The sequence below is a fragment of the Oreochromis niloticus genome, linkage group LG1 (assembly GCF_001858045.2).
Source record: "Oreochromis niloticus isolate F11D_XX linkage group LG1, O_niloticus_UMD_NMBU, whole genome shotgun sequence".
NCBI classification, from domain to species: domain Eukaryota; kingdom Metazoa; phylum Chordata; class Actinopteri; order Cichliformes; family Cichlidae; genus Oreochromis; species Oreochromis niloticus.
Window position 1 is genome coordinate 12,085,583 of NC_031965.2, and position 18,996 is coordinate 12,104,578.

At 41.6% G+C, this 18,996-nt stretch overlaps 1 protein-coding gene across 3 annotated transcripts in view; it reads right to left on the reverse strand.

The window, feature by feature from the left end:
* Nucleotides 1-18,996, reverse strand: part of uacab (uveal autoantigen with coiled-coil domains and ankyrin repeats b) — a 39,196-nt gene that overhangs the window by 6,190 nt on the left and 14,010 nt on the right. For 2 of the 3 annotated variants that reach the window (XM_013265068.3, XM_005461555.3), the window contains exons 2-15: nt 12,011-12,141; nt 8,110-8,198; nt 7,223-7,287; nt 6,026-6,083; nt 4,211-4,281; nt 3,844-3,950; nt 3,053-3,234; nt 2,671-2,708; nt 2,222-2,278; nt 1,967-2,074; nt 1,472-1,504; nt 558-650; nt 338-368; nt 180-226 (exon numbers count right to left, since the gene is read on the reverse strand). In XM_013265068.3, the coding sequence (XP_013120522.1) occupies nt 180-226; nt 338-368; nt 558-650; nt 1,472-1,504; nt 1,967-2,074; nt 2,222-2,278; nt 2,671-2,708; nt 3,053-3,234; nt 3,844-3,950; nt 4,211-4,281; nt 6,026-6,083; nt 7,223-7,287; nt 8,110-8,198; nt 12,011-12,108 (1,077 nt within the window). In that variant the 5' untranslated portion in view covers nt 12,109-12,141. Of the gene's footprint in view, nt 1-179; nt 227-337; nt 369-557; nt 651-1,471; nt 1,505-1,966; nt 2,075-2,221; nt 2,279-2,670; nt 2,709-3,052; nt 3,235-3,843; nt 3,951-4,210; nt 4,282-6,025; nt 6,084-7,222; nt 7,288-8,109; nt 8,199-12,010; nt 12,142-12,682; nt 13,401-18,996 lie in introns of those variants that run through there. The other variant, XM_005461556.4, reaches the window with a different exon arrangement.

Genomic DNA, 18,996 nt, shown 5'->3' on the forward strand with positions numbered 1-18,996 from the left:
AAAAAGATGCTGAATTAGTATGGTATATGTTTATATTGCACAATAAAGTCCTTCACAGCTCTGCCCCACCCACCACTGTACATTCAAACCTTTTAGATGTAAACTATGAATGAAAGACGTGCATAGACATCAGACACATGCAGCACATATAAAACTGTTCACAGGGGCTAAAAAAATACCTGATCAGAATCCAGGCTGTGACCTTTGACAAGAATGTTTTCTTTACCTGCAACACAACAGCACACAAACGTAAAACTAAAGCAAACGCAAACTCTGCTGCTAAAGTTTGAAATTATGGTCTTAAAATGTTCTTTATGGCCCAAAATAAGAAGCTAACCTTTGATAACCGACTGGCCAGAGTACTCCCCCTGTGAAAACACAGATGGACAAATTGATTACAAACTGACCGATCAGACAGAATACATAAAAATGCAAATAAAATAAGACTGCTGTAATCAGAAGGCTGCACATGCCTGTTAAACTTGAATCCGAAAACATTTCACTTTCATAAGGATTACCTCAAAGCAGAGACCACACACATGCATGAATTCACTAACCAAAGTACTCCGGAGCTGGACCTTGACAGTCTCCTGCCCTCGAGCGCCTTCATCTTTTTCTTTGGTGCTGAGTAACATCTTCAACTGTTCCTTCTGATAGAAGAAGAAGGAGAAGAAGAAGAATGTTAAAAGCAGTGAGGGTAAGAACTCACACTTCAACACTTTAAATGAAATGCTCAGAAAAGGCCAAACCAATCAAACCATTTACTCTGAAACAGTTCGTAACAATAAAAACACAGGTATCAGATAATGTACCTACTAACCGTATGTCTAAATGCATCTACTCCCTGTGTGTGCTACAGTTTGTGTTATCCCCACTGATGTTTCAAATTCAAAAAGGTTTTAACAGCATCAGATATTAAAGGGGCTTGGTGAAGACGTTTGGATGAGCTGCAGGCAGAAAAACAAATGCTTCTTAAGGCAGCAGAAGTCGAAGGGAGGGAGATGAGGCCTGAAATCCTGAAGAGAAGACATCTGGTCTGCAGGTTGGCACATCTTTACGAGACAAAACTGCACCTAAGCTAAGATACTAAGCTGCAGGCAAACACTGATCCGTGCACGGTAAAATAAATCCACAAAACACCTTGACATGCATGGCTTTAAAGGGCGGGCAGCTTCTTAAAGAGGAGCAGAAAGAAGGCAAAGTATTTTACCATTTGTATAGTTTGAAGTTGCGCTGTATTTAAAGAAGTGACTGTTATTTATTACTTATTCATTAAATGCTGATAACCCAAAAAAGGGAAGACACAATTTCACAAAGAGCAAGCCACAATCATTAACCACACACCAGCACTGTCATACAAAGTGTTTCCTTTTAGTTCAAGTTATGTCTGCATGCACTTTATAATGAAGGATAAAAGCGAACATTGTGAATGAACCACAGGCAGGAGTAAGTGGTTATTTTTGTATCATACCTCTTTTTTAGAGTCTTCTGCGGCCATTTTTTCCTGCAGATGAAAAAGGATCACAAGTCATCTCACATGAGAGATTAATAAATGACAGCTGATGTCATTTAATTGAATTTCTTTGCCCTTCTGCGTATTGTAAATTGTTCTGGCAGCTAATAGCAGGCAGCTATCATGCTCACTTAAGAAAGTCTCCTTTTTTTTTTGTATTATAAGCCAGTTCTGCCTCCTCAACACCTACGGTTAGAAAATTATCACACATTTCCTAAATTACATTTATTATGTTAGAGGAAAAGTAGACTAAGATATTATGCCAAAGCAGCGTGACTCAACTTAGCTTTTATTATTACATTTTACTTTAATTCATCATTTCAGTCGTAAGAAGCACCTGCAGAACCATCCGGCAGGTGCAGTGAACAAAGCGAGCCAGACACCTGGAAGGCTTTACTGTACTGTTGTGCACAGGGGCTCTGTCACTGTGGGAATACATTAACCTGGATTTACCTGGGTGAGCTGTTGCTGGAGCATGTTGACTTTATCTAAGAGAGCTTTCTGCTCCTGGTGGTACTTCCTGAGGCCTTCCTGCAGAGTCTCATTCTGCCTTTCCAGATCCTGAATAACAAACAGCAAAAAAAGACCAAACTTTAAACAATTAAACTGCTGAATCAAATAAAAAAGAAAAGGATTCATTTTGATTATGAGTCATATTTCTGTGTAAGGTCTTGTGAAATGAGTACGGTGATGTTACACGGCACTTACATGTATGATCTGATCCCTTCTGTTAATCTCAGCTGCCTCTGTTCTCTCCACTGAATGCTGAGGATAAGATAGGATCTTATTTTAACATTACCACAGTCATGAACTCACAGAACAATTCCCACTTGTAGGCACTAGATGGCAGTGTTGCACAACTGAGCAGATCTATGTAGCCTGAAATGTATAAAGGGTGTGCTGAACAACACCAAAAAAGATGTTTAGAGATATGGAAGGAGCAGCAGGAGAGGCTGAGGTTACAGTGATGGAAATGATGTTTGGGATGTAAGCAACTCTGACCACCGTTATCTTTAACAAATACAGAGCCTAAGCACCACTTCCATTAGGCTACATGTAACCAAGACACACTCCTCAGTGAGTGAAATGTGGAGAATAACAAGTGCTCTTTATCATTATATCAAAGGTGATGTGAGTTATGCATGTTTCAGCGTTACCTGTCGCTTCCATTGTTCTATCTTTGCAGCTTCTTTATCTGCAACACAACCAGAAAAGCGAAAGGTGACAATTCATTCCTCCACTGTTTGTTATCAGGATAAGACAAAAACACGTTCAGAGAGAATCCAACCAAGGAAGGCAAAAGGAAGCAGCTGTGAAACTTAAGACTACAGCTGATGGTAATGACAGTGTTGTAAGACACGTAGAACAAAAAAACTAAACACAGGATTTGAAATGTATAACTTTGTATACTTATGATTAGAAACCAGCAGATACTCAAAGTTAAACAGCATCTTTATCTTTAGGTTAGTCTGGAAAGTTTTATTTATTTTACTCGAACAGCAAATTTAGAAATAGCTGTTCCTTGTTCTGCTCTCTGACCTCTGTTGGCTTTGTCGATGTAACTTTTGACCATCGTGACGAGCTCCTGGTCCTTGCTGAAGCGAGCGTAGTGATGTGCGTCGTGACCCAAGCCGTCCACCGCCTTCACATCGGCGCCGCTCTTCAGCAGCACCTCCACTGCATCCTTACAGCCGAACTCACAGCCGAGGATCAGCGTGGTCCTGAAGGCGTCAGAGACGGTTTATTATGAAGGCAAAGCTGAATCATCAGAGTGCTTCAAACTGATGGGGATGCACCAGTAACCTGACTGCAGCCAAGGTGTGCAGAAGAGCATTTCTGAACACACAACAGCTCAAACCCTGATGCAGATGGGCTACAGCAGCAGAAGACCACATTGTGTGTGACTCCTGTCAGCAAAGAGCAGGAAACTAAGGCCACAGTTCACACGGGCTCACCGAATTTTGACAACAGAAGATTGTAAAAATACGTTGAGTCTTGATTTCTGCTGTAACATTCAGAGGGCAGGGTGGGAATTTGGTGTAAACAACATGAACGCATGGATCCATCCTGCCTTGTAACAGGGGTTCAGGCTGGTGGTGCCTTCATGAGCTCTTACTACTGCTGTATTTTTCAGTGTTGGATTCTGTTTTGTTCCCTTTTAAAAAAAAAACTTTTATTGCCTGTTTAACCTAAAATGGTTTCATGTTAATGTCACAAAGACGCCAGAGGAAATGAGACTTGTTTTAACTTTTCAAACTATATAATCTGTCCAAAGCTTGCTTTCAACTTCAATCAACAGCCCCCCTTGGCAAGATTGGAGTGTATCTTACTTGTTTTGTTTGTCCCGGACAGTAATGTCAGCTCCTCGCTCCAGCAACAGCTGACAAATACGTGGGTGACACATCTGGGTTGCCAGAATCAGAGGTGTCCTCCCATCCTGAAGAAAGAAAATAAAAAACATTCACATTCCTCTACAGATGTGAGTACACTCCTTCACGATCTGACCCAAAAAGAGCATTTATGTAAACTAAGTTAACATGACTTTAAATGTAGTTTAAGACCTCCACACAAGGCAACAGCCATTCAACAGCAAGCAGACAGAACTGCTTCTCTACACAGTCGACTAAACACAAGGACAAAATGGCTTGGGCTTTTTCAGAAAAATACTGCAAAACAAAGAGCAAAAGCAATTCTCACAAAATCGGTGGCATTCACAGCCGCCCCGCTGTCACAGAGAAGTTTGACGCTGGAGGCACATCCCGCCATGACTGTGGAGAAAAAGAACAGAGCGCTGCAATCATTTCATCTCATTTACCACTGAAAAACAAGTACAGACACTGTTGATGTTGAAAATAGTACCATCAAAGCAAACAGTCTTTAAACAAACTGCTGAATTTTATTTTGTATAATGTCTCAGACATCAACATCCATATGTAAGCATGCTTAGGCTTTGATTAAGGAAAACAGTCAAAGAGGTGTCAAGAGAAAAGAGTAGAGTAGACTCCAGTACACACATACAGAGTAGAACGAGTACGTGAATAGAACTAAATTGGGTTGATGCTACAGCAGTTACTATTGTACTACTGCACAGGGTACCAACTCTATTTTACCGTAGTACACCTATAATTTAGTAGCAGCAGGATAGTGGTTTACTATAATCTGCTACTGCTGCTGTCAGTACTAGTAGATTATAATAGAATCAGGATTACAGTGGACTAGAATAGAGTTTTAATATACACTGAGGACTTTACTGCAGTGGAATCAGAGCGAGAACAGAGTGATGTCACCTCAACATTAGATGAGAGAGCACATTACTTAAAGCTTTGAACTGAGTCTTTTTTTTCTGAGACCAAAATTCAAAATACACTATATGAACAAAAGTACTGGGCCACCAACACAGGACCCCTACAGGAGCTGCTCAGGTATGGGAGCCAATGCCAGAAGCTCCTGGCACACAGTTTTGTTTACTGCTTTTAATGAAACTCAGCAGAACGTGCGTGTGCATCAGCACTCAGTGGTCGGACACCGACATGGCTGAGCTGCTGTGGTTCCTAAACACTTTCACTTTGCAATAATGCTACTTACTTATGATAGTGGCATATCTAGGAGGGCAGACATTTCATGAGATACAATAGTGGCATCCTATTACAGCACCATGCTCGAATTCAGTGAGCTCTTTAGAATTACTCATACTATCACAAATGTATGCAAAGGCCAAATTTTAGCTGAATTCAAACATTGAAAGGTGTGGGCCAATACATCTGTCCATAAAGTGTACAGTGCTTGATTTATAAGGCCCCCACCCATGGATGGTTTATACCACAGCTGCCATAAATTAACAGTACTTGTAAATGCCAAAATAACTTTTTAATGTTCCTGCAAGTGTTAATCCATCACTATGTGCAAATTCTTAAAATATAATTATTGTTGTCATATAACTTGTTATATAACAAGTTTATGGTTTTACCAAATATAAGAAAAAAATATTAAAGTGCATTATTATTTTTTTAAATCAAGCAATCATTCCTGAACGGAAAACTTGGCTTTAGTGGTTGAACATTGAAAGAGAAATCCAGTGTGCTGGCTCAAATTTGGATATAAAAATTCAGTTCACTGAATTATTTTATTTTTTTAGAGATTTCTAAAGTATTTGCGCTTCCTTCTTTTCATGACAGGCGATCAGCACTGTATGTTGCTCTGCAAGTCGGCTAGGCCTCTCAAGTCTGCAGGGATTGGACAGCGGGTGGTGTACGGAGGTCAAACTCAAAATGCCAAACTGGCTTTTAATGTTCCTCTCCTCGGATCTCAGAAATATCGGCTGTAACTTCTTTTATGCCACTTTTTATTATTCTTTGTGTTCTTCTTTTGGTTTTATGGTGCATTACTTTTTAGTCTGTTATTCTACCGTTTTCTTGAAATTTACTCTCTATTTGTAAAGTCCTTTGAACTACAAATGTTAATGAATTGCTGTGTGAAATAACTTTTCCCTGCCTTGCCTTAGAATAGTCTTACCGGCATCATGTAGAGCCGTTCTTCCTTGCAGGTCCACATTTCCAACTGGACAGTTGTGCTGTTAAAAACAAAGATAAACTTAGATAAAGAAAATGTAAAAATGGTTATACAGCGTGTATAAAGAATATGACTTATTGTTAATGACAGAGCCAGGCAGAAGCTGTAATCTGATTCAAATAACAAAGAAACTACCCCTTAACAATTCTGTTTGGTCATTACTAACATGCACTGTAACTATGTAGGGACACAAAGTGTTTTCAGTACAGACACTCAGGTTCTCTTATGCCAATCTACTTGGCCAGCAGTGGTTTAATTAGGTTTCCTTGATACAGGTGTGTAAAACAGGAGCATCCTAAATATCATGTATTTCCAGTAGCTGGCAGTGGAAACTAAAAGGCAGCAGAAGGGAGGTCATATTAGGATAAGTGGTGCTATGCTCAAATGCTTGTGACATCTCCACACAGCCAGTCAGATGACTGGGCTCCAGTGATTGTAGTGCTGTGGCGATGAGGGCTGCAGGACTCTATGCTAACAGGAGCCTGATGTTGCTGGGTAAGCTTGACAGCACGTTCTGTCCCCCCACTATAAAAACTCCACTCTCTCTAGCAACAAGAGCCAAAAATTAGCAGCATGCTCAAATGACATAGTGAAGAGGGGGCGTAGAGCAGCAATGGGAGCTGAAGGTAGCGCATTGGAGGTGGGATATCCTATACCGTGATGGTTTGGGCTGACGGAGGGAGACAGTAGCTGTGGTGGGCATCCAGCTGCTATGTCTGGTGTGATGACGGCACTAAGAATGGATGGCAGGTTTGCAGGAGGGTAGGCTTGTCAACAGCTCTGACAACCCCCTGCCAACAGCCACAACCTCCATTAGATCATTGCCATGCCAGATATGAGGGGGGGGGGGGGGCACGAGGGGGAAGGGACGCAAGACTATGAGAGCACAATGTTGCAGAGAGACAGCCGCCTTATTGTAAACACATAAATCCTCCAGAGGGCCATGGTGACTCAACAAGCCCTACTGTTGACCGATATGGAGCGGCCTCAGCAACCACAGCTGTTTGGCAATAATAATTTAATGGGGCTGAGAGGGAATCTCCTCTGACTCACCAGTGACTGTGAAACTGTACCAAATAAAAAGGTAATATGTCATTTCATTTTGGCGTATGTTTTCTAACAATGACAGCTGCGCTTTACCTGCAGGAGTTTCTGCACACACTGCGAGTGTCCATTTCTTGAAGCTAGATGAAGAGCACTTTTACCTGAAAGAGACAAAAGCAGATTTAAAACAACAACAACAACAACAACAACAACAACCCACGATTTGCATGTATGCATACTTAGAGAAACACGCCACAACATGCAATTACCCCTCTGGTGCACATACTACTAAACTTGCACCCAAGTGTTTACAGTACATGTCACTGCACTGTACCCACAAAGAAGTACATGTGTCGTTTAATCTGTTTAGAGGACTTCAAATGATGTTAGATTAATTCATTATATTAAATAGCAATGCAATCTCTCTGTAAATATAGCATACGGATGTGTTTTTCAGTCAAACTAGATTATGAAGTAATTTCATTGTTGCTATAATAGCAGTTGTAATTTTAGTATTAAACATTTGTTACGCCCTTTATAGAGATGGGATTGCTGTTTTCATCAGTCTGTGGAAAGTAACAGCATGATGTCATTTGTTATTCAAAGTATTTAGCATTACCTTTAGCTAAATGTAACCACACTTTTGAAGGTTACATACTCTTTGCTTAGTCGCTCTGCAGTGAGAACTGCAGTCACCAGTGGATAAAATTTATGAGGGTCTGCTCAGGTCCAAGCAACGTATACTCACAGCTGCAGAAACATATTGCGCCTTTAAGGGTCTGTGAGTGTGTATGCTGAATGGTGCTGAGCTATGAAGGTGATCATGCTCTTTTTCCAGTTTCCATAGTGCTTTTTTACATTTCGCTGCTGCTCGAAGAGCCTTTGCAGACAAGTCACTGTCTTCTATCCAAACTCTGAGTGACTGCTACAATCTGCTAGCAATCAAAGCAATCACGCAGAGGTTTTTGGTGCAACAAACTTACCAGCGGCATCACTCGCAGTCACATCAACATTGTGTCCCAGGATGAGATTGAGGACTTCTAAGTGTCCTCGTGTTGCAGCCAAATGAAACCTGGAAGATGAGAGAGCTGGAGATTAATTAAAAATGAATAAATAAGAAATAAAAAAAAGCCAGAAAAGACTGACAGGGCATGGGTGAGAGGTATATAGAAGAGAGCAGAGTTGAGAAGGGCAAGTGAAAACGTGATAGGGTGTAAAGAGACGGGGGAGAGGGAAAAACTGAGAGACAAGAGAGGGGCTGCAAACTGATGCCTGGCTCCAAGCTATCAGCAGGATCAGCATTCTCAAAGCAAATAACGAGAGCCCTCAGGGTTTGTGAGGTCTCAGTGACAACTAGGAGCGACACAAACTTGCTTGTTTTGCAGAAAACAAAACTGTGTCTACCGACAGAAAATGTTGAATGCATAGTAACAGTTAATAGTTAATAGTTAATAGACATGAATAGTAAACTTATTGACATCTACAGCATCATTCAAGTGTTGTCACTGGGATATTCAAGCCAAATTATCCAAATCTATCGACCAATGAGAACCATGTGACTCGACTGAACATACTCGGTGCAAGTTGAAGCGAAAGTGTTTAATGCGCGATTGCTACACAGTGCACATATTCACTTGTTAATTGCCTACTTAGTTAAGCCGTTTCCCACTGCACGTGTTTGCCAACATGTACTTAATCATCACCTTCAACTGGAAACGTTCCAGCTCCGCTTGTCCAATTTAACCCACAGCAGCACTGCTGCTAGTCTCCATGCAAGACTGCGGAGCACTTGTGCGTAAACTTATCTCTGTCTGACACCCACCCGGACACATGAGCTCGTTCATACACTAACCCCAAGTTATCTGCCAAGGAGACAGCTCGGCTGTCACCTCAACGCTGGTGTGGGTATTAAAAGCAGTGTTGATGACCAGGAGATGCTGATCTTCTGTGGAGCAGTGGCGTCCTGGGCTGTCCAGGCCAAACAGCAGACGGGAAGTAGAGTAAAGCTATCCAAGTGGGGGTGATACAGGCGATACCTCTCACTAAGATCATAACCTACATCACTTTCCATAAGGGAACTCAAGGAATGCTTCGGAATAAGGTTAAAGGTACATAAGTGCAATTAATTGAGTGCATTTCCCCATAACTTTGATGAATAGAGAGTGATGACTGTCTTGACAGCAAATATAACTCAAAGCCAAAATGGTCAAGCCTGAAAATCTGGCATTTCCTGTCCCTGTAATAATAAAATAAAGGGAAAAATACCAAAAATCCATCTTAAATAAAGTCTGATATTCACCAAACACAAAGAACTGATGCTATAAATACATGGAGACCTCAGTGAAATGGTTAGACAAGATTTTTTTGGAGACTAATGGCTCTAGCTTTAACAGAGCACATTACATTTTCACATCTGCTCCTTGGGGAGCTTTCAGGTTGTCAGTCTACTGGATATGGCTGCTATTTTTAAAAGAGTCCACTTGTTTCTGGTTTCTATCAAACGCTAGTATGACGCTAGCTGAACCATGTGTGACAAAGTGAGTCTCTGAGGATACAACAGTCTATGTTCGTATCTTACATTTAGCTCCCTCTTATCTGAAAGTGAATATTGGTATGTGTCCACAAAAACATGTTGCTCTACTCGTTTCTGTAAAGCTTTGTCAATCACTGCTGCGCTTAGTTTTAAGAAAGTCCTCTAATGCCAGTGGTAAATCACAACATCCATCATATCAAAATGAGAAGGTCAACATTGTCGGCTGGTAGCCAGACAAGGAGAACATAACAATACACGTGATATATAACAGAGAGAATGGCAGCGACTGCTTAGTGTTACTTCCTGTAAATCTATCATCAAGTTGGCCTCAAGATCACACACACACACACACGCGCGCGCACACACACACCTAACCATGAAACTCAGATCTTACAATAGTTATATTAAAAAAAACAAAACAAAAAAAGCACCCCCCAAAAGCACTTGAGCACAAAATTAGCTATTCACTCAGTGCCAGGATTGTGCTGGAGGTTTAGCTGAGTGACTGTCTTTAGTGGTATGCTCATGCTGTCATGAGAACTACTTTTGCTGCAAGGCCCTTGTCTGCACAGAATGAGCATTAGTGATGGGTGGGCTTACCGCGCTGAGATCCAGCTAAAGCCACGGCAAAGATGCAAACTGTTTACTCAGCTGGAAGGTGCGATAGAAACACTTAGGGCTGAATTCATTAGCTCTACACAACGAGGCTAATCCAGGGCACACCAAATGATATATTGGGGGCAACAGCTTGTAATTAGTTTCCCCTCAGAGGTCCATGATTATAAGGAATCACCATTCAACATTCCTTTGTGGGCTTTTGCAAAGGCCAGAATACCATATGCACATGTTGCGTGTGTCTCTGTGTGTGTGGCCCAGTGAACTATAAGCGCTCTCGCTGAGTTGCGGTTTGCTTTTGTTTTGGTTAGACGTGGCAAAAGCGTGTCCTCTTCCAGCCCCCCCTCGAATATTCATTCATTTTACAGTTAACCGGTTCTGATCCACAGGGGAACGGCGAACGATAAGCATGACTGTGTTTGGAAACAACAACCTCTGCAGGCTGTGGTTCTGGATTTAGTTCTGACAAATTCTAGCACCTTATTATGAGACCAGGCATTTATCAGGATGTGTGTATAATTGTGTTTATTCGCATGCATGTGCACGTCGGTCTATGCGGTGGTGCCACAAGAGAATTTCACGCACTGCTGAAAATACTCTGCACCTTTGCAGTCTGGGATCTGGAGCTCCAGAGTTTTATGGTTTAACAAAGGCTTTGTCAAAATAAACGTGCAGCACGGGCCAGAGACGAGTGACTCATTCATATATCTAGGATTAAACCGAGGGCGCCTGCCCGCCCGAAATGCTGGTGTGAGAATCTGTTTAAATTTAGGAAGAAAACAGAGCACCTCATTTTTTTTTAAAAAACAGGTCAATGTATTGTTTTTCAAGGCTGAACCATTTTTATTAATAGCACTATATTAAAGGTCTGTCTGGGAGATGTGTTCATATCTGTGGTTTTGGATGGCTGAGATGCAACATCAGAGAATTCCTCATACACGTTTCAGACTGACCTATTTTCCTTCTATTACTTACTGCCCTGTTAACGCTGCAGGGTGCATATCGAGTTATTTTGAAAAAAAAAACCAACCTCTGAATACCTCAGGTTCTCACTTAAAGCATGCTCTTCAAAGATGTCAAGAAATCATGGTAATGGCCTGCAGCAGGGCCTAAATGTATTACTTGGTGTTGCAAGCATCACGGTGGATCTAATCTGAATTTGCAGGGAGTCATTTCCTGTAGGGACTACATAAACAGCCTCCGGCCAATGTGGTCAAGCCTCGTGTCCACAGACATTCTTTACACCAGCTCCCACACTGACCTCCGGTCAAAGGGAAACTAAAAGGGAAGTTTCTGGATATAAAAAATGGAGACAGAATCGTGTAACTGCACTCGGTTTCATTTTGTTGTGTTTATATTTGTGGAGGTTCATGCAGGGGTACGTGGTGCTTATTTAAGACATTCTGGAGCGAGAGTGACCTAATTGTGAAGGAATCTTAAGGATGCTTTATCTGGAAAAAAAGGTCAGGAATGTCACGCGGTGGGGAGATCACCACAATGTTTGGAATTGCTGTTGCTGGTTTTAGATTTACACATCTTTGACAATCCATGCTGGACTCAAACACACACAAACGTTTCAGTGATTTGTAATCTGCACACTATCATCTCACTGTACTACACTTCGTGTGGTACGCGTGTGTGCTGCTGAAGCTCAAAGCTCCGACTATACATGTCAACATACTGCACATGGATGCATGTGTGCCTGCATACAGATGCATGCGCCTGTGTTTACTTACGCAGAGCGTCCTTCCACGTCAAGCTTAGTGGGGATGATGCCCTTCTTGTTGAGAACAGCAGACACCTTGTCCACCTCGCCACGCTCCACTGCCTTCATCAGCCGATCATCATACTTGTTCCAGTCTGTGTTCTGTCAATGATGATAGCAAACTATCAGACATTTCTGACCAAACAGTTATACATTTCACCAAGGCTGTACTTAGTTTAACAGCTGAGAGTAATAGCTATAATTTGGTCCCCAGGAGTTTTAGCTGACTAGCAAACGCAACCCTGGCACAAACACACATAGAACAAAGTCCATTTCTGAGTCATTTTTCCTTTTCTGCTATAATAACAGACAAGAATAGACCTTAATGTGCCAGGAATTTGAAACGCTTCATGAGTTGTGGCTACAAAGCAAGGAAACAGAGCACTCTTAAAGCTCCTGATAAGAATGTGGCTCTTTACACTGAAAGTCAAAATAAAGACAAAGCAAAAACAAGCAAGCGCAAATTTTAATCATAACCAAGATTCAAAACAGGCGATGTGTACACAGAGAGCTGATCTAAGAGTTCTGCCACTGCACTGCTGCTTCTGTAAAGCATAGCTTTCAGCTACATTCACACTGTTCATGAAATCAGAGCTCCAGCAAAGGTGGTGACAAAGTAAAATTATTGGCAATGAATACCTACAAAGTGCATGGAGGTGCATTTCAGCCAGCGGCTCATCTTGGGTGAGTGGAGCTGGTCCTTGCACCGTGCTACTGAAAAAGTTGCCACTTTTCTGGTTTACAAAAGCAAAACTAGAGAAAAACAGTACAAAAATCCCCTCAGTGTCTCAGTGCACTCAGCCAGTGAGTGCAACAACAAAAAAGAAAGGATGAGAAGACAGAAGGGTGAGAGTCTGTAACGCAGAGGAGGTCCTCTTATGGGAGGTTTAACCTCAGGAATCTTTCTCACTTGCGGCAAAAAAGTTCATTTCGCAAGATTTTTCTAAGCATTCCTCTGTTGCTCATGAGCGCTTCCGGCAAGTTCATCACTGCACAGCAGTTTAGTTGATCGTTAAAGGGAGGAGAGGAGGAGTGATTGAGGAGAAAAGAACAGAGGTGGAGAAGCAGTAGGGCCAGCCCTGCCAGCCCTGGGACCTGCCCTGGCCGGCAACTGCAACTCCTCCTCTGGTGGGGGAAGTCAGCTCAGCCTGGCTACCGTTCACCTCCCTCAAGTGCCGTCGCCTCTTTTCCTCAACTCAGTCTCCCTTTCTTCTGGTACTCTTCCTGCTGTTTTCTGTCTGAAAAAACAAACTCAACGCTCTTTCTTGTCGAGTAGTACTGAAGGGTTTCTCTCGCTGCCTCTTCTCTTCTCTATCAGTGGTCTCCAGCTTCTTCACCCCACCAAATGGCAAGGTCAGTCAGGCTCAGTGGGGTAAATATGTGAACTCTCACAGGTTTAAAATATCACCCCCTCCCTGGTAAACAGCAGCGGTGCAGACAGCCCTGCAGACTGGTTACCTCTTTATTTTTTGACCCTCCAACCTTTCTGTAGTGACTGATAGGAAGACAGTGGCTAAGAATACATTCTGGACATGCCTCCAGCATGAGTAATGGCTTTAATGTCCATCAGCACTGCCAGCATGCGACAAGGCCAGCCAAAAAGACCGTGCTTACATCGCCACCCCCCCCACACACCGTGCTCTCTGCTTGCCTCCCATCTGAAAATATTAATGTCAGAGGGGGATTATGGTTTGCACATTTTGAAGTGGTCTTGGCACTGACCCTCAAAGGATACTACGGGGCCAAAAGCTGCTGTTAACCCATCCATCTAAACGGGGCGGTGTGGCTCCAAAGCCCCGTGATCCTTGCAGTACGGCAGCAGGGTTAGACGACAGCCTTTTTACAACTGTCTGTGACTGCAGCCCCTCCAAAACCCACATCTATATTGCCTCCAAACTTTCACTGATACACTTTAAAAGCACAACTTTAACAGAGTAAAGCATCACAGAAAAAAAAAAGAAGTTAAAAAAAGGGGGGGACACAGACATCAATCTATGGTGAGGAAGACAGGATACAAGGAGACCCGTTTAATTTACACACTACATCAGCTCCTCATGTTACTGCCCGCTGCCAGACTGGCGTTAACAGAGCAACACTGATATCCACAAACATGCAGAAAGACCTCCTCCGCATGACATGTCGTATCATAAGAAGTAGGTGTCAACTTACGAAAGCTGCTCACCCTCGCATGGAGACAAAGCCGCCAAAATGGCACCTAGCCATCACATACGTCGGTCACGTAAATATCTCACAGTGCTTTGCTGCTGTGTGTATTTGTTTGGGAATCTGTTTATGTACTAGTTAATATTAGGGCTGTTAGCAAGCAAGAGGTGCCGCCGCAGTAGTCGCTGTCTTTCAAGGGGAGCTGATCGACATATAATAACTTGATGTTGTGAAGAGAAATAGATCATCCGTGTTTGTTGTTGTAACATATGTGACTTAAACTATCTGCAAACAGAACAGAACAGCAAACAGGAAACTAAGAAAAGTTTTCCAGGTATGATTCTCACTTTCTTGAGCAGTCAAAGGTTTTAAACGTGAATGAGTTTCCTTTACGAGCTGGAAGGATGATGATTGCAACAGATGACAATATCTAGTTACATGTAATGACGCCAACATGATGTCAATGTATCTTCCTGTTTTACTTTCATATCTTAAATTGTACACTGCTGACACATATTTACCAGGATCAGTGGAAATACTCCCTATACTTTAACAGAACAAAAAAAGTAATGTTTTGGCTAATTTAGAGATATCGCACTTTTGTTTATAGCAGTCTGAGCATTGTTTGAAGTAAATGCAGCAGAGTCATCCAACAAAATTACCGATAGTCAGAAAATCACCAGTTATTTTCTTGAGGATAAAAGCTCCACATGGGAGTTTCCCTCCAGGACTAATCCATTGCTTTTGCCAGTGAGATAAAACATCTACCCACAAAGAACTGCGTGTTCTGGAAACACCTCTGCTTTTCCATGACACTGGACTTGGCCTGAATGCTAGGTCATCTTTTAAATGATCTGGCATTTACTTGACATTTATTGAATTAACGAGTTGCAAACAAGCTGTTTGGATGACCGCATGACTAATCTGACATCACAGGAGCAGCTTGAATGACATCTGTGATCAATTTCAAATTGCTTAATCACAGTTGTGTGAAAAAGAGTTAGGACCTTTTTCTTCAGTACTAAATAATAAACAGTTGAATAAGTCCTTTAAATACTCTCCTCCCTAAAGTTTGAAGTTCTGAAGGGGAAACTCCTACAAATAAATATGCAGTAAGACCAGCTGCAGAAATAACTGTGTCCATGGCTTTACATCAGCGGTTCCTAACCTTTTTCGCGCCACGGATCGATTTATGTCCAACAATATTTTCACGGACTGGCCTTTAAGGTGTCTCGGATAAGTACAACAAAATAAAACCAGTACCGATACCAAAAAAAGAAGATTTATTAATAACACACTGGATGAGAACCAGGGAAACAGAATTAACGATAAAAACGATTAAAAAATAACAATAAAAACCCTGAAAACCATCAATTTCACACCCGAGCCTCAACTCTCGCAGCCCGGGGGTTGGGGACCGCTGCTGCTTTACATTTTCCTGCATCTCTTTTGTAAATCCTGACAGTAGTGGTTTTTTGAATCTACTACATAAAGAGCAGCAGATTGAGGTTTATCTATAGATTCTTTGAGCTTGAGATCCCATCCCAGGGGCCTTAACGTAGGGTGAGACCTTGTCTTATTGTTTCATCTGAAACCTTGGCTGATAATGACCCACAACCTTTGATCAATTACTTTCCAGTTCTGATACGGATATCTTGGATATGAATTGGCTGCAGATAGGCTGACGGTAAAACGGTCCAGCTTTAGATCATTTTGGATCGGACCAATATCCCAATATCCCATTTATCCAAATATTGGATAAATGTATTCCTAATTGGTACCCAAAGCCATGTCATTTAGTGAAAAAAGTGGTCATTTTATCCGCTGGGCTGAATATCTACACCATTAAAAAGCCCATCCACACACTTAAACACTTGTGATACTGTAATCTCCACAAAGGCAGGACTCATTAGCATTGCTGTAACTGGAGCCACAGTGAGACTTCAAGAGATGTACACAGAAGTTAAAAAAAAAAAAAATCTCTGTAATTTCTTTTAATTAGTCCAAAACAGAAAACCTTAATAGGCATGGAGCAGCCAGCTTTAGTGTGGTTTCAGTGTCTGTATTAAACCTGCATACAAGGCGTTACTGACTCAATATTCTGCTAAAGCTTCTATTTTAACACAGTGACCTAGCGGACAAGACATCACCTGACACTGGATCAGACAGGTTAGGCCTTTCTACCTGTCTGCACAAATTATTCTGGCTGCCTGGTAATATGTCACTTAGAGACTCTCGCCATCTTCAGCTCAGATGTTCCGTCACTTCTCCAACACCTCGGTTTCCTGCCTCTCTCAGCCCCTGGCGAGACTAATAGGTCTCCAATATCCTCACAGATGAAATCACCAGCAAGAAATATCTAAGCGGTCATCTGATAAGAGACTGAAGTCGGGATCACAACATAAAGCTTTACGCCAATATGTTAAGTGTCCAACGTCACACTGCAGTTACAGATCTAGTTTCATGATATCCACTACGGGGATCCTCTTGATCATAAAAGTCATCTGTGAAGACACAGACATTAAGCCATGAAATGTAACCCTTTGACAATTTATAGAAAATGTGTCTCTGTAAATACAGGCAGAACCTTTTTCCCATTTAGAGCTTTAGCTCAAGCTTCAGATTTTCAGAAGTCTTCAGAAGTCAGACGTGTAATGCAGCACATGAGTGAACTCAATGGATGCATTTATCTTCCTCACAAAGGTCACTCAGGGGTTCATTTCTAGTGTGCATCCAATGTGAGCTCAAATGGAGAAATGTTACAAAATTCATCCGAAGCTAAAATGAGGCTTCAGAATAAGATATAATAATGCAGTCGAAATATAGCTTGACGTTAAACAGGACACGAGTAAGAGTTTAGAGACATATACACTCACTGGCTGCTTTGTTACATAAACCTGTTCAACTCGGCATTAATCCAAGTATCTAAATCAGCCAATCAAACTCGGTGCATTTAGGCATACAGAGATGGTCAAGATGACTAACGTAAGGTTAAAAAGAGCATTAGAATAGAGCAGATGGTTTAAGTGACTCTATACATGGCATTGTTGTTTTTGCCAGAGGAGTTAGTCTGAGTATTTCAGAAATTGCTGATTTACTGGGATTTTCCCACACAGCCATCTCTAGGGTTTACAGAGAATGGTCTGAAGAAGAGAAAATATTCAGTGAGCCACAGTTTTCTGGAGGAAAATGCCTTGCTGATGCCAGAGGTCAGAGGAGAAAGGCCAGACTCCTTCAAGCTAATAGAAAGGCAACAGTAACTCAAATAACCACCAAGGCATGCAGAAGAGCACCTCTGAACAGTCTGCGCTATATCATACCCTCTGTGACAATGCTGTATACAATTTTATGCGATATAAAAATGTCATGTTGTGATACCAGTCCTATAGTAACACTATAGTAACACACATTTACGTTCCCTACTGTGTGTAACAGTGAGACTAGCCCAGGCATGTCAGAGCGTAAGAGCTGCGTGTCAACCTTGAATGATGATCTAGTACCTATATAGGAAGTTTCTTATAGAACCTCCAACAAAGTGCAATACTTTGGCAAAATATACAAGAAAACAGCTCCAGCTAAAGGTGGAAAAAACAAAGTGTTTTCACCACTTGAGGTAAAAACACACCGCTGAGTACAAACAGTCTGTGAATGAGGAGGTGCTAGCAGCCGTAGATGTGCGGCCCAAATGACTCCACTGAGCAAGATACAACATCCCAGGTAGTTTAGTTTAATTATATGACACTATTGTGCATATCCTGATGAGGTACAAGGTTGTGTTACTTTAGGTTTTGTTAAACTGAAGTGTTGGGAATTTTTTCACATAAAATTTCCAAGGAAAACACTACATAGGCTACTTTTGTGCTTATATTTGACTTATTCTTGCTCTATAATCGCTGCTGTACTGCTGGAACCTTGTTTCAATAGAGTCACATTTCAGTCTAGGAAGTATATCATTAACGTACACTTCCGAATGCTGCTGGCTGCAAACATCAATAAAATGTTCTGCTTTCTTTCCTTTTATCATCAGAAATATCATGTTCACAAATTTTCTTGATATATCGTGATATAATTATAAGATTATACTGCTCACCCCTAACGCACACCAAACATTGAAGCAGATAGTCTACAGCAGCAGAAGACCACACTGGGTTACTTGTCAGCTAAGAACAAGAACTGAGGCTACAATTTGGACAAACTCACCAATAATTGGGCAAAAGTAGACTGGAAAACTGTTGCATGGTCTGATGCAACAGTGCTAAGCACAGATGCAACTCGATGTCTGCCACAGGATTTGGATGGTACAGTCAGAATTTGGAGTAAACGGCACAAAAGCGCAAATCCATCCAGCTTTGTATAAACAGTTGGTGATGGTGGTGTGGGGGATATTTTCTTGGCACACTTTAAGTTTTTAACCAGCCACCATCAGTTCAACAACATCCACCGGCAATTGGCAGTATATTTGCAGAGCTGTGTGTGAGCTGTGCATTTTTGTTTGAAACCTTAAGAGGACCTTACAAGTCCCTGCAACCTCTCAGAGAATAAACAAGTAAGAATAACATAGGCTAAATGGTGCATACTGGTCCAATCAATTGGACAACAACCACTAGAGCATGCTTTGAATTTTGCTTTACATAGCAAAACTGCATTTCTTTGATATTTAAGATAAACACACATGTTACAGTAACTAAATGACACATGTTCAAACAAACTAGAGCTTCCTGAAGATAATGACCAATATATTGCGTGACTAACATAACATGTCCAAACATGACACCAATCTTCTGCTACTATTTT